The sequence below is a fragment of the Puma concolor genome, chromosome B2 (genome assembly GCF_028749965.1).
Source record: "Puma concolor isolate L17-30 chromosome B2, mPumCon1.1.hap2, whole genome shotgun sequence".
Lineage (NCBI taxonomy): Eukaryota > Metazoa > Chordata > Mammalia > Carnivora > Felidae > Puma > Puma concolor.
In genome coordinates, this window is record NC_141671.1 from 123,773,715 (window position 1) to 123,787,519 (window position 13,805).

General features: G+C 38.0%; 1 protein-coding gene across 3 annotated transcripts in view; it reads right to left on the reverse strand.

Annotated features, from left to right (window-relative positions):
- Window positions 1-13,805, reverse strand: part of HBS1L (HBS1 like translational GTPase) — an 87,562-nt gene that overhangs the window by 35,471 nt on the left and 38,286 nt on the right. For all 3 annotated transcript variants that reach the window (XM_086707923.1, XM_086707924.1, XM_086707925.1), the window contains one exon: window positions 581-689. In XM_086707923.1, coding sequence (XP_086564049.1) covers window positions 581-689 — 109 coding nt within the window. The remainder of the gene's footprint in view (window positions 1-580; window positions 690-13,805) is intronic.

Sequence of the window (13,805 nt, forward strand, 5' to 3'; positions counted from 1 at the left end):
TGTTTTTAAACTGTGCTATTAAGTCTCAAGCAACCAACTTCCCTTCTCTACAAAAACTCCTGGGAGAATCCTAAAGACAGTGATAAATGAGTGCTAATATAGGATTTATCATTTCTCACCAGATTTGAAATTCTAGGTATGTTTCATTTCATATTTTATGCCCTTGTTCTAGTGGCCCACTTTTTAGTCAACCTGAAAATCTAAAAGAGTTTAAATATCATAGTCAGAAAAACTTTTTAAATAATGATTCCATGACATTTAATTCCCAAACACTGCTTACCTACGCCATCTAGTGGCAGAAGGATTCCTTATCTCACAGTGTTAGATTTCACAAAATATGTTTTTTTATGTTAAGTAGCTAAAAAACGTTTAGTTTACATAAGGACACTGACAAGGAGATAGACTAAGTAATATACATAATTTAGAATCAATCCCTTTTCTTTGTACCATGCCATTCTGAGAACGCACGATACTTCAATGTTAATGACACATCATGCAAAATTAAAATAGTTCTCTTACAGTCAAATACAAGACAGTACCAATTTCAAATAAAAAGGTGGGGGAGGGTTAAAAACCTTACCCAGGCACTTCAAATCCCATAGTTTGCTTCTTTCCGGACACGGTCATTTTAGCAACTTTTGGCACAATTTCAGATTCACTGTGAGATGACTGGGAATCTACTGATTTTCCTAATTAGAGAATAAATACACAAGGCTAATTAATTAAAGTTGATTTCTAGAAATATTTGTTACACATTACATATTATATGAATACATCGTATGGTAATTAAGTTTTATGTAATTTATATCTTTAAACATATTCTTTTCTCTAAAAAAATTTAGTGGAACACTGAAATGTTGAAATTCTTTTGTCACCCTACATTCTGGGAAATCCCCTACTACTGGGACTATGCTATGCTTAACCTCTACCAAATCTCTTCCTAATTTTGAAGTGACTCTTAAGTTTCGGTATTAAGAGGTCACAAGGTGGTTTCTGCACTGAGCCTTGCTCTGACAGAACACCTAGACCCTAGATCCCTCTCTCCTACCACACCCTTTCACACTACTAAAATTGTCTGGTCAGTTAGCAGATGGCTAAGCTATTTTTAATCCCATGGTACCTATAAACTGATGAGCAAGTTAAGAGTCTGCTGGATTGTGCTGGAACCTGCATATATTTTACTTGGGCACAATATTAGGCTTAGTAAGATATTTGATCTCTGTCAAGAATATTGGGGAAGATGTCAATAGAGAAACAGTGAAGAACAAAATTAATTATGAGTTAGATCAAAGTAAGGCTTTCATGCATTTGATCCTTTAAAAAATATACAGGTATTTCATAGAATTCTCTGCAATGTATCTTTATAATTTTTAGTAGTATTACCACTAGGATTGGGTCCACTTAAAACTGCAAAGTTGCACATGCTTCACTGGTAAATATACATACATAAATTACTTTTAAAATTAGAGATAAATTAATGTACAGAATGCATATAAAACGTTTGGTATTTGCCTACTAGATGCCAAGCACTATGCTGGAAATATGATGGTGAACAAAAGTTGATGTAATCATTGGGCTGAAACGGCTCACATCTAGTGGAGAAGGTATACTAACTGAACAAAAATAAAACTGTTGTTAGTGTTATAAGCATACATGGTGTCATAAGATATGGTGATAGGGCACACAAATTAGAGGGCCTCCACAGGAAAGTTAAGAGTTGAGCAGTGATGTAAAAATGAGTAGGAATGACCTACCCAGAAGGAAGAGCACTGCAAACAGAGAGAGTAGCTGGTACAGTGACTGCATTGTGGGAGGCAGCACAGTACCTCAGAGGAAGTAAAAGCACAAGGTTAAAGGAACAGAGCTAAATGGAGCTGAAGTAGGGGCAGCGGCCAGGCCATGCAGAGCCTTTAGGCCATGCCAAACATCCTAACAGAACTGGAAGCCACCAAAATGATGTGAGCAAGTAGGGAGAGGAAAGAGACAGGGGAGAAGATAAGAAGTCAAGCTCAAGGAGAGGTCTCCTCTGGAGCATCTATCTGTGATTCATTAGCACAGAATTAGCTGAAGGCACAGACATAAGTGAGATCACAAAACTAGAGAACCGGGGGTGGGAAAAGAAGCGGCACTAGGACAAAGCCTTGCAAGAAACCCAGCCTTTGGTCACAAGATAGAGGATGCTGAGCCTGCAAAAGGGTGACAGGGAAGAGACAGGGAGGGGAGGTGGCTGAGGAAGCCAAGGGAAGTTTGACGGATCTGGCATCACCAGAGTCTGAGGACTGAAGATGTGAAGATGTTCACTAGTCCTCTAGACATGATCTCTTCGGATAAAGGTCATTGGTAGAATTAGCAAGAGCCATTTGAGACAAGGGACAGGAGAAGCCAGGATGGGTTAAAAAAAAAAAAAAAAATGAAGCTAAAAAACAGAGGTGGCAATACCTGTCCACAATCTATTCGTAATTCCAAAACCAAAAGCTCTGAAAAAATAAGGTTTGGTTTTGTTTTAATTTGGAAGCAAAACTTGACCCGGGACACCTGGGTGGCTCAGTCATTAAAGTGTCTGACTCTCAATTTCAGCTCAGGGCATGATCTCACGGTTCCTGAGTTGGAGCCCCATGTCGGGTTCCGCACTGACAGTGCAGTCTGCTTGGGATTCCCTCTCCCCCTCTCTCTGCTCCTCCTCCCACGCTCTTCTCTCTCTCTAAAAATAAGTATACTTAAAAAAAAAAACAAAAACAAAACCTGACCTGGACTAACATGAAACTATTTATAGTCCTTACTTATCCCACTTAAAGTGTAAAGCCATGCATGTCCAGGTCAGAAACAACAAGGTGATGATTACAGGGCGCTGCCCCACATCCCACTGAGATTATCACAACCTTAGGTAGTACGTACATGTCGATGCTTTTCTAAATCCAAAAAAAATCTGATTTCTGAGTCAAATCTTGTCTGAAGGGCTTTAGATGAGAATATATGCAAATGACTCTTGAAAAAGTTTGGCTGGAAAGGGAGGGTTATGGTGGAATGGTAGCAAAAGGGTCAGCTGACAGAAAAGATAAAAGTGAGATGGACTGGCTGACAATATTAGGAAAAGCAAGAACCACATTTAGAGATTTTAGAATTTCTGAGAAGGCAGAAAGGGATGGGATATGAAGCACAGGCAGAATCCAAACTAAGATAGGTAAAAGGCTCTTTTCACTGTAACAGGAGGCAGATACGTATGTTGAGCTGGAAGATGTAAATCCCTAATGGTTAGATTCTATTCTCTCCATAACAAAGCAGCCAGCGACCTAGTGAGACTGAGACTGAACGAGGGAAGTAAAAAAACTGGCGAAGCAAAGAGTTTTCAATAATCATTGCAGTAAGGGAATTGTTGGATAGTACTGAAGACCCACTTAAGATTTGTGATAATAACACCTGAAACTAATGTAACATTATAGGTCAACTATACTCAAATAAAAACTTTTTAAAAAAAGATTCGTGAGGGGGCTGCCTGGGTGGCTCAGTTAGTTGAGCATCCAACTTTGGCTCAGGTCATGATCCCACAGCTCGTGAGTTCAAGCCCCGTGTCATGCTCTGTGCCGACAGCTAAGAGCCCAGAGCTTGCTTTGAATTCTGTGTCTCCATTTCTCTGGCCCTCCCCCACTTGTGCTCTCTTTCCCTCTCAAAAATAGATAAACATCAAAAAAAATTTTTTAAGAATATTAAAAATAAATAAATAAATAAATAAAAAGATTTATGAGGAATGCCTGGATGGCTCAGTCAGTTTAGTTTCTGACTCTTGATCTCAGCTTAGGTCACGACATCAGGGTCGTGAGTTTAAGCCCCGCAATGGGCTCCGCACTGGGCATGAAGTCTACTTTAAAAATAATAAACAAACAAACAAATAAACAAACAAATAAATAAATATGTGATAATACATTTATAGGGGAATCAATTTGCCTTTCTTTGTGACTTTTTCCAGCAATGCTCAGCCATGTATGAACAGACACAGAGAAGACATTAACTGCTTCATTTGGTGTTAACTTTCTATCCAACAGGTGCAAAGAGAAAAAGCAGAGAAACAAGGAAGTTAAAGGTACTGGCAAAAAGGGGGGGGGTAGTTATTGAAATTATAAATCACGAATTCTAAGTGGGATTAAAGAAATAAAATGTAGAAGGAAGACTACCGATACACTGGGAATAAAGGAGAGAGGCCCAAAGGTCAAGAAAAGGTCATGATTTGAGAGGCACAGCTAGGTGGCTCTGGTCAGAATAAGGACTGTGAATGTGTGATTCTGGAGGAAGTGGATTATAGTGAATTGCTGATGAGGTGAAAGTTACTGGAAATCAAGTGGCCAATGAACTCAAAGTCCAGGTGTGGTATTCGTTGGTGTTTTTCCACATGGATGCCCAGGTAAGCTATGATCATTGGAAGCTGAGGGTGAAGAAAACTGTAAACCAACTGCCAGTGAATAAGGAAAAGCAGCCATGAGGTTGCTCACTAAGGACTAACAAACAGGTGGTTTAGGCAAGACAGGAATTTCAAAGGAGCAGAGACATGAGGGAAAAAAAAAAAAGGATGAAGGAATAACGGTGTTGGAAAAGGCAGCAAAGAGAACAAAGCTGACATTCCAGACCCTGAGGTTTGAGAGACTATAAGTGGAGTAAAGCCAAGGAGTGGAAAAACCACTAGGAAAACAGATTGAGGATTACAGAGGCATTTGACTTTTATGGGGGGGGGGGGGGGAGGGAATATTTCCAGATTATAGCAAAGTAGAGAGGAGTGAGAGATGAGAGAGGGATAAGAAAGGAGGAAACTGAGAGCACTGATACTGATGATGATGATGATGGCGGTGGTAGGGTGTGTGTAGGTTGGAAGGTGACCCTAAGACATGGAAAAGAGGCATGGTGAATTTTGGCCTCTGTCAAATGAATAGGGGAAAGACCCATAAAGCACAGAAATGCCTCAATCCGGGCTATACAGGACTAATCCCCACTTCCCATTACAATTCATTTTAATAACTTCCAACTGGTTTGCATGTAAAAAACGTTGACCCCACTTACACATTTAATACACTGAAAAACTGTAATTTTGACTTTTTTTTTTAAGTAGGTGGGTCATAAAATGGCATAGAAAGTCTTAAGCACAAAAATCACAACATGTGATACTATAATATTTCTGCAGATGCAATAAATATATATTCCTTTCATTTCTGGTGATTCTTATCTATCAGACATCAAGCCCAAGATGTAGTATTTGAACAATTCAGTCATTTAAGTGAAAGTCTTTTTTTTTTTTTCTAACAGGAAAATGAGTCCAGTATTATAATTTGATTATCACTCATTAAAGCAGTAGTTCTGAAATCTTTTTATTTAGGTCACATACCCTTTGAAAAAACTCATGAAAACAATGGGACACGCTTGACAGAAAAAAGCACCATACACACAAAATTTTGCATGCGATTTCAAGCGGTTTAATAATTCCAACTCTAGAACCTTCCCCTTGAGAGATAAACTTGACTCAGGCTATTTTGGAAATATGTTAATTTCAATTTGATGTTATCCACAGTCAAAGAAAAAAGATACATTCAGCAAATTTTCCACTGAGCTGTTGTCAACAGCAATGTGATACACTTCCACTTATCCAACCACATTACAAAACTCCCCTCATAATCAGATGGCAGACAAAACCTACTAATAGGTCAGAAGTGAATGAATAACTAAAATAACCAGTTGTGGATCACTAAGAGACATGAGTATTCAAAGGAGTATTCAAATCCATCACAGAAAAGTGTAAAATGTTCACTGTGTTCTCCCATCCTCCCTAACCAACTAGAAATTCGTTCACTATAACAACCTCAAAAAACAGCATTAAATTTTCATAAAGTCCAAAAAAACATCAGCATGGAATGAATTTTCTATTGCATAGAAAAAAAGAAGCTTGGACTCTGGTTCCTGCTCTGCAACTATTCAGCTGTTACCTACCTTCCAGCTTATGCAGCTCCCTAAATCTCGCTAGCTCGTTTCCTCATCTACAGACCTTCCTCCATTTACCACGGGGCTATGTCCTGATAAACCAGCCTAAGCTGAAAAGATCTTAAGCTGAAAATGTATTTGATACACCTAACCTACAGAACGTCATAGCTTAGCCTAGCCTACCTTAAATGTGCTCGGAACATTTACAGTAGCCTACAGTTGGGGAAAAAAATCACCTAACACAAAGCCTACGTTTTAGTCAAGTATTGAGTATCTCATGTAACTTACTGAATACTTTAATGAAAGTAAAAACAGACTATATGGGTACAGAATGGTTGTAAGCATACTGGCTGCTGACTCCTCGATCAGGTTACTGATTGGAAGCTTCAGCTCACTGCCACCATCTAGCATCATGAGACAGGATCACACCACATTACATCCCCAGGGAAAGATCAAAATTCAACATACCGTTTCTACCAAATGCGTATCACTTCCGCACCATTGTAAAATCGAAAAATCTAAGTAGACCCATTGTAAGTGAGGAACCATCTGTACACAATGAAATAAATTAAATGATTTCTAGTTCTGTATATGTCTATGACTCCTAAACCACTAACACGATCTTTAAATCAAATAGCCCACTAGGAAGTAAAAGTAAAATGTGCCATTCTAGAGCAAAAGGATGTCCTCTCTCAAGTCATGTAAAATCCAGCGACCAAATCATGGTTACCAAAAAAATATGCATTCCGAAGATGCACATATTAGTGACCAGTGTTCAGTCTCTAGTAGGGTGGAGGAGAATCGATCATCATTTTGATTTTTCATTCGGATAGAAATGACAGCTATCCAGTTGACCAAGTCTAACCTGCTTGTTTTACAGACCAGAAAAAGAGACAAGAAGTTGAGTGACTTCACGTCAAGTGGCAGGACCAACACTTAATCACCTTACCCTACCTGTCCAATTCACCTTTCTCATACTCCCAGCTGGCTCTCAAGCAAAGCCTCCTTTTTCCCTGCAGTTACTCCTTGATGGGCTGCTTCCTCCAGGGCTCCACTGTTTCCTTTCTTGGCTAAGATCTAAATAGCAGTGTCTAAATTTTCTCTTAAGTACGAAATTATCCAGGCCTTGTCTTGAAGATCTTTTTCAACACGTATGCCTTTGTAAAGGATACACAGCTCAGCTTCCCTAATACCACCCAAGTGTCATTCTCTTGCTGAATTTAATGACAACCTAAGCGTGCATATCCATCCACATGATTCACCCATCTCTGATTCATTTCTTTGGTCTCAAAGCATCTTCAATATTAGACAACTAGCTCTTGGAGCACAGAAACTGCCGTATACATATGTTCACATACTCGACAGCACATGACACAGTGCTCTGCCCACAAGCACTCAATAGAGTTTAGTGATTAACCCCTAAAGGTTTATGTTTTGAAAACATGAGATGATCTCTGGTTTTTGCAAGTTTTCCTCCACCTTTTCTTTGGACAATAACCTCAATTTACTCTCTACCTACTACTTGCACTTAATACCAGCCACCCAATGTTTCTGCTTTTCTAGACAGCCACTTTGGCCTTGCTATGGGAACCTCAGTATGCTCTCCTGGCAGGTGCTTTATAAGCTCTTCTGGCTTTATAACCACCATGTAGAGTAGGTATAATTATACCTACTTTAAGAAAACTGAGGTCCAAATTTGTTGATTTTCCAAAGGCTATACAACCTTGGCCTGTGACATAACTAAATAAAAAAAAAAAAAAAAAAGATATGAATCACATGGTAGCTATTCTCAGAGAGTTTAGATACTATAAACTGAGAGATAATTATAAAAGTGATAGAGATGTTATAGAAACAAGAAGAAAATTCAAAGTATGCATCTATTTAGAAAAAATTTAAATGAAATGAGATCTGACATGACTCTGAAAAAGAAATTAAAATAACATGAGAAAAAACATATTTAAAGGTCAACCAGGCAAAAATTCTGAAAAAAACTGGGCCTAGTCATAGACAGACAGTAACACAAAAGCGTACCCTACTTTTAGCTTGAGCCCAGTTTTTTTTGTTGTTGTCGTTGTCGTTTTATTAATTTGCTTAAGTGTCATGCAAGTAAGTTTCAAGAGTACGTAACAACAACAAAAAGAATGATCTGGCAGTAAAAATCCAGACACTATTTTGGGGAGAAACAAGCCACATTGATGCTGAAGTTCATTTGGAAGAGTAGAAGTGAGAATGACCAATAAAATTTTTAAATTAAGAATAGTAATAGGGGAACCAAACTAGGCGATATCAAGAACTCCTATTAAGTTGGAGTAAACTAAAATGAGAATAGATTGATGAATTAGAATAGAGCATCTGCAAATGAACCAACAGGATGTATTTGTATTTGTTATACATAAGAATTGGGAAGAAAAAGAGTAAGAACTGAGTAATGAAGAAATACATAAGAATACACATACAGTTATAGATAGAAATTCAGTATATACAAAGTGATGCTTCAAATCACCAGGAAAAGCATGGGGTATTCAATACTGTATTGGGAATATTGGCCATTTGAGAGGAAGGTTCTATCCTATGTCTATGGTGTATCACATTCATGTGATATGTATATCACATATACAATAAGGAATGTATAAATTCCTTATTGATCAAGGAAATGAACATAAAGGAGAAACATATAAAAATATATTTACAATCTTCAAGTGAGGAAGTCTGACAAATTTTACATAAAATTTTTAAATTTCTCCCTGATTAAAGATACCACAAGCGAACATCAAGTATCTGGGGAAATATATATATGGGGTTAATCTATATAATAAAAAGAGCTCCTACAGGGGCACCTGGGTGGCTAAGCCTCTGACTCTCAATTTCGGCTCAGGTCATGATCTCATGATTTCGTGCATTCAACCCTATGTTGAGCTCTGTGCTGACGGTGCAGAGCCTGCTTGGAATTCTCTCTCTCCCGCTCTCTCTGCCCCTCCCCCACTCATGCTGTCTCTTTCAAAATAATAAACAAAAAAATTTTAAAAGAGCTCCTACAAACCACTTAAAAGAAAACTCAGAAAGAAAAAGTGAGAGATTAAAAACAACAACAACAACCCAAGTCAAATTACACAAGTCAAAGAAAGGTGTGGCAGAGCACAGGGGAGACGTGAATGGGAGGGGGATATAGGGGAAGGAGGACTAAAAAGGGAGGTGGCGGAAGACGAGGGACAGAGGGGGAGAGCCAGCAGACAAATAGGTAGGAGTACTTCTTTTTTATTAGCAGCTAGTGTTGCCAAGCTAAAGGGGAAAGAGAGTGCCATCTGACATTGTTGGCAAGAGCACAGCCTGGTTCAACTTTTGGTGGGGAGGAATGCGATAAAATGAAAATGCTACGATAAAATGAAAATGCTACATAAGTTATACTTCTGGGAATGTGTTCTACAGAAATATTAACATTACTGTGCAACAGTATACAAACAAGATTCTTTACTGTGGTGCTGCCTATAGGGCAAAAAACAAAAAAACAAAAAAAAATTGTGGGTGGACATCAATAAGGGAATGGTAACAAATCATGATGCATCTAAACAATGGAACAGTTCACGTCAGATATAAAAGTAGTAAACCTACGTGCACGAAAAGGAAACCATTACACATTAAGTGGAAAAAGAAAGCACTGTAATATTATATAGTAAAGGTGCTGTATCACTATATTAATGGCATTAAAAAGTCCACAGGAATGGAAGTGAACTTTTAAAAGTGATTACATCTACAGTGTGCTATTAAGAAAAAAAATAACTTTCAAAATTCATATACTTCTATGCTATATTATTTTTATAATTAAACACGTTTAAGTGAAAAGCATACATATTAAAACAAGCATTTTAAAACACTAAAAACTCCTCTCAACTTTATTCTTGAGATGCTCTTGATTTTTCTTATAAGTTCATAAAGCAAAATCCTACTATTTGACAGTAACACTTAGAATCATCTTACCACAACCCAAACTCTTCCCATCAATGATCTTGAATACCACATACTACTGAAAACATCCACTGAAAAGTTCATGCTTGGAAACAAGAGTGCCAAGTTCATCCAATCAGTCATTCAATGACAACTTTATATTCTGCATGCTCTATGAAGCTGAAAGTAATGCTCTAAAGAGTTTTGGTTTTTGGAATACACAACCCCCTTATTTAAACTCTGAAGCTCCTTGACAGCAAGGGCTGCCATGTGTTGGATTTCTCTATTTTTGCAACCTAAATATTTGATACACTGTACATCGATACATGATTGCTCAATTGAACAAAATAATTTCATGATAGCTCTTTCAATGCTCTAATAAGGGTGAAAACTAAAAGGGAACTATAAATGTGAACTTCTTTGAACAAGGTCATGGCAAAATCCATCCCGCCCGCCTCATATTCTCTAGAGCACGATTTCTCAACCTTGGTACTACTGATGTTTTGAGCAGGATATTTCTCTGTTGCGGGGAGCTGGACTCCCCATCACAGGATGTTTAGCAGCATCCCCAACTGTCTACAGACACAGCCAAGTGTCCTTGTAGCCCCAAATCACCTCCAGTTGAGGACTGCTCTACAGGTATTAGAAAAAGCACTGAATACATATTATATACCCTATAATCACTACCTCAAATGTATAGATCATCTCCTAACTCATCCTCTTGCCCCCAAAATGATCAATTGCCTTTTCTTGTCCAAACATAAAAAATCCCAAAGTCACTGTTTTCTGATTCCCCTTTTCCTCAAAACTTCTATATCCAATTAATACTAACTGTATTTACTATTCCTCATAAACATTCCTCAAATTTGTCCTTTTCTTTCCTTTCCCATCTATTTAGGTCAAGCCCATAGAACCCCATGCCTGATTTACCTTTCAAGACTCATCTCTTCCCTATCATTCCCATAAATGAACTGGAATTCTCTGGCATACACATTCTTGTTTTCTCACATCCGTGGCCATGCTATTTCCATTTCATGAAAATGCCATTATTTTCATGCAAATTATTGATATAAGGAAGCCAAGGCTTCTTGATAATGCATGAATCACAGAGGTCAACTTCAGCACCATATACTATGATCAAAGACTCTTAGATTCATTCTACAAAGATTTACTGAGAGCCTGTGAGGTATAAACACTGGTCCTCCCCACCCCACCCCACCCCCACCCCCCGTGTAACTGGCAACAGAATAAAGAACCTAGAGATACACTTGCATACTTTCATGAACCACTCCATAATCACTCCATGTCAAAATCCTCCAGTTCACCAGAGTTTGGTAAAGTAGGTAAGACCTGGACTCTCCTTCAACATAGCCTTGGTGGAATCCAGGCTCTGCTACTAACTATGTGACTTCAAGTGAATTATTTAACTTCTGTGCTTAGGTTCTTCATCTATAAAATAACAATAAGAGAATCTACCTAACAGGGATGTTAGGAGATTTAAATAAGTCAACACATGTAAAGCACTTAGAGCAACACCTGACATATATTAAATACTCAGTGCTCCACAGTAATGACAGAAAGCGGCATAGTCTGTGAGTCTCTGAGATCACCAAAATACCAACTTCCTTTTCCTCGTTTGACACCAGGGAATCCACAGTTACAAATTACTCTCTGGCAATCACATATTAATTCACGATGGGGAGAAGAAAAATGCCAACTGTGTAACACTGTACTAAGCACTGGGATAAACAGATCAAATAATAAGACATAATTCCTATCAAAAAACAGAAGTCTACTAGAGATAACACACATACTACAATGTGAACTATGATAACACAGACAGGCATCAGAAAGGTACTGACCCACCCACACTGAAAGAATTGGGCAAGGTTTCCTTTAAAATATTTCTAATGAATCTTGGAGGACAAAATAAGGATAAAGGGATTGGGAAATAAGACACAATGCCTGAAACAATACAACCGCCAATAGACTGGCATGGCTGGGACACAAGCAAAGAGGGTAAGTAGGTTAGACATAAGAATAGAAAAGCAGGCAATGCATTTAGGGCCATGTACAACATTAAGACATTTAACTTGATTTTGAAATATAAGAAGAACCACTAACAGAATCAAAGCATTGGAGTAAAATATCAGAGCTTTTAAAACTTACTCTGACCACAGCATGGAAAATAGACTGAAGGCGAGACTGGAGAAAGAGCAGTTAGAAGACTGCTGTCCTGACACGTGTAAGAAATTCTACGGACTGACCTAAGATATGAACGATAGAGACAGAGAAAGGGATATCCAAGCTATTACAGGGTAAAATTAGGAATCCATAATACCTAGATGTATGTAGACAGGTGAGAGAAGTAAAAGTTCCCAGACTTTCCAGCAAAGAAGAATGAGCAGATGGTTAAGTCATTACCAAATAGAAAACACATTCCAGAGAACTAAGAGAAATCTGCTAGTCAGGGTCTTGCTTCTTTGTATGGGTCCTTTCATCAAGTGCACAATTACAGCAGTACATAGACGAGGACTGCCACCTTTTTTTTTTTTTTTACCACTGTTTAGATACAATCTTGGGTCTGTAGGGTTTTGCAAGTTAAATTATAACATGTTCTTGGCACTGGGGACACAAAGATGAATAACAGTCTCTGTTTTCAGACACAGACATAAAGACAGACAAGACTGAAAGAAAATACAGGCAAGGAAATTAAGAGAATTTTGCAGGAGACAGTGCTATGACTACAGATGAGCAAGAACCGTAGCACAGGGAATAAGAGGAAACAGGCAGGAGAGGAAAATACACTCTTACATCATGATGATGAATTAAATGTTACAGAGGCAGAAAACAGAGATCTTAATCCCTAGGACTCTAAATTAGATATGAATATAGAACATATTGGGTCTGAGATTCTTTCAAGGCAAAGAGAGATTGGATAGAAATCTGGATAATCATGTTTGCAGAGGAAAAGAAATGACAGCATCATTAAAACACATGAACTTAAGACCTGGGAATGGATGAGGTAGCTTACCGAAAATGAAGGCTGAGAGGGCAGGCAATGGAGGAACTCAGATTAATAAAGAGACAGGCAGAAAATAAGCATTCACATTCCTTGTAGAGTTCTCACAAGGAATTTAGAGTCATGGAATCATGCAATTTTGTGGGCTGTATTTTTAGAAGTCACTTGGTCCAGTCCTTCATTTTACAGATGAAAATTTCAAGCAGATTTCTAAAGATCACATGCTTAATTAATGGGAACTTTGCTTCTTTTGTCCAGGCTGCTTCCAAGGCACACTCCCCTTTCCACTCTGTTTCCGGCTGCACCTCCTCCAGACTTCATGGGGTTGATTTCCTCAAGATTACTGAACCAGGTTTACTTTGAAGTTAAATGTATATGAAAACTGCTCAATCAAGTGTCTCTATAAAATGTTAATGCTTTGTCAAGATCATGATTTTGTGATTTTTAGTGAGGCTAATCATTAGTACCTATTTGGATACTTCTGGTCACAGTTAAAGTTAAAATCAATAATTATGATTTCTTTTAATATTTGCATTTCAAAATCTCCAAAGAATCTATTTGGTTAGAGCCTAGTAGTTACATCAGTCTCTGCTTACCAAAGAAGTTTCTGTTTGACACAATTTTAATTTCCAATGGGAAATTGGATGGGTAGGCTAAGTTCCCCTAATAACAAACACATAAATACTAACTCCTTAACCTTCTGCTCATGCTGATTTTAGGAGGGGAAAGTGACATTTAGACTCTAAGGCATGCATCATAGCATTAGGCTATCAATTTTAGGTCATAAATGATACTCCCAAATTCTTAACAATGATAACTCCAGACCAAAATGATATGACTTGGAAGTCAAAAACCTTTATTGTATATTCTCATAAAACATATA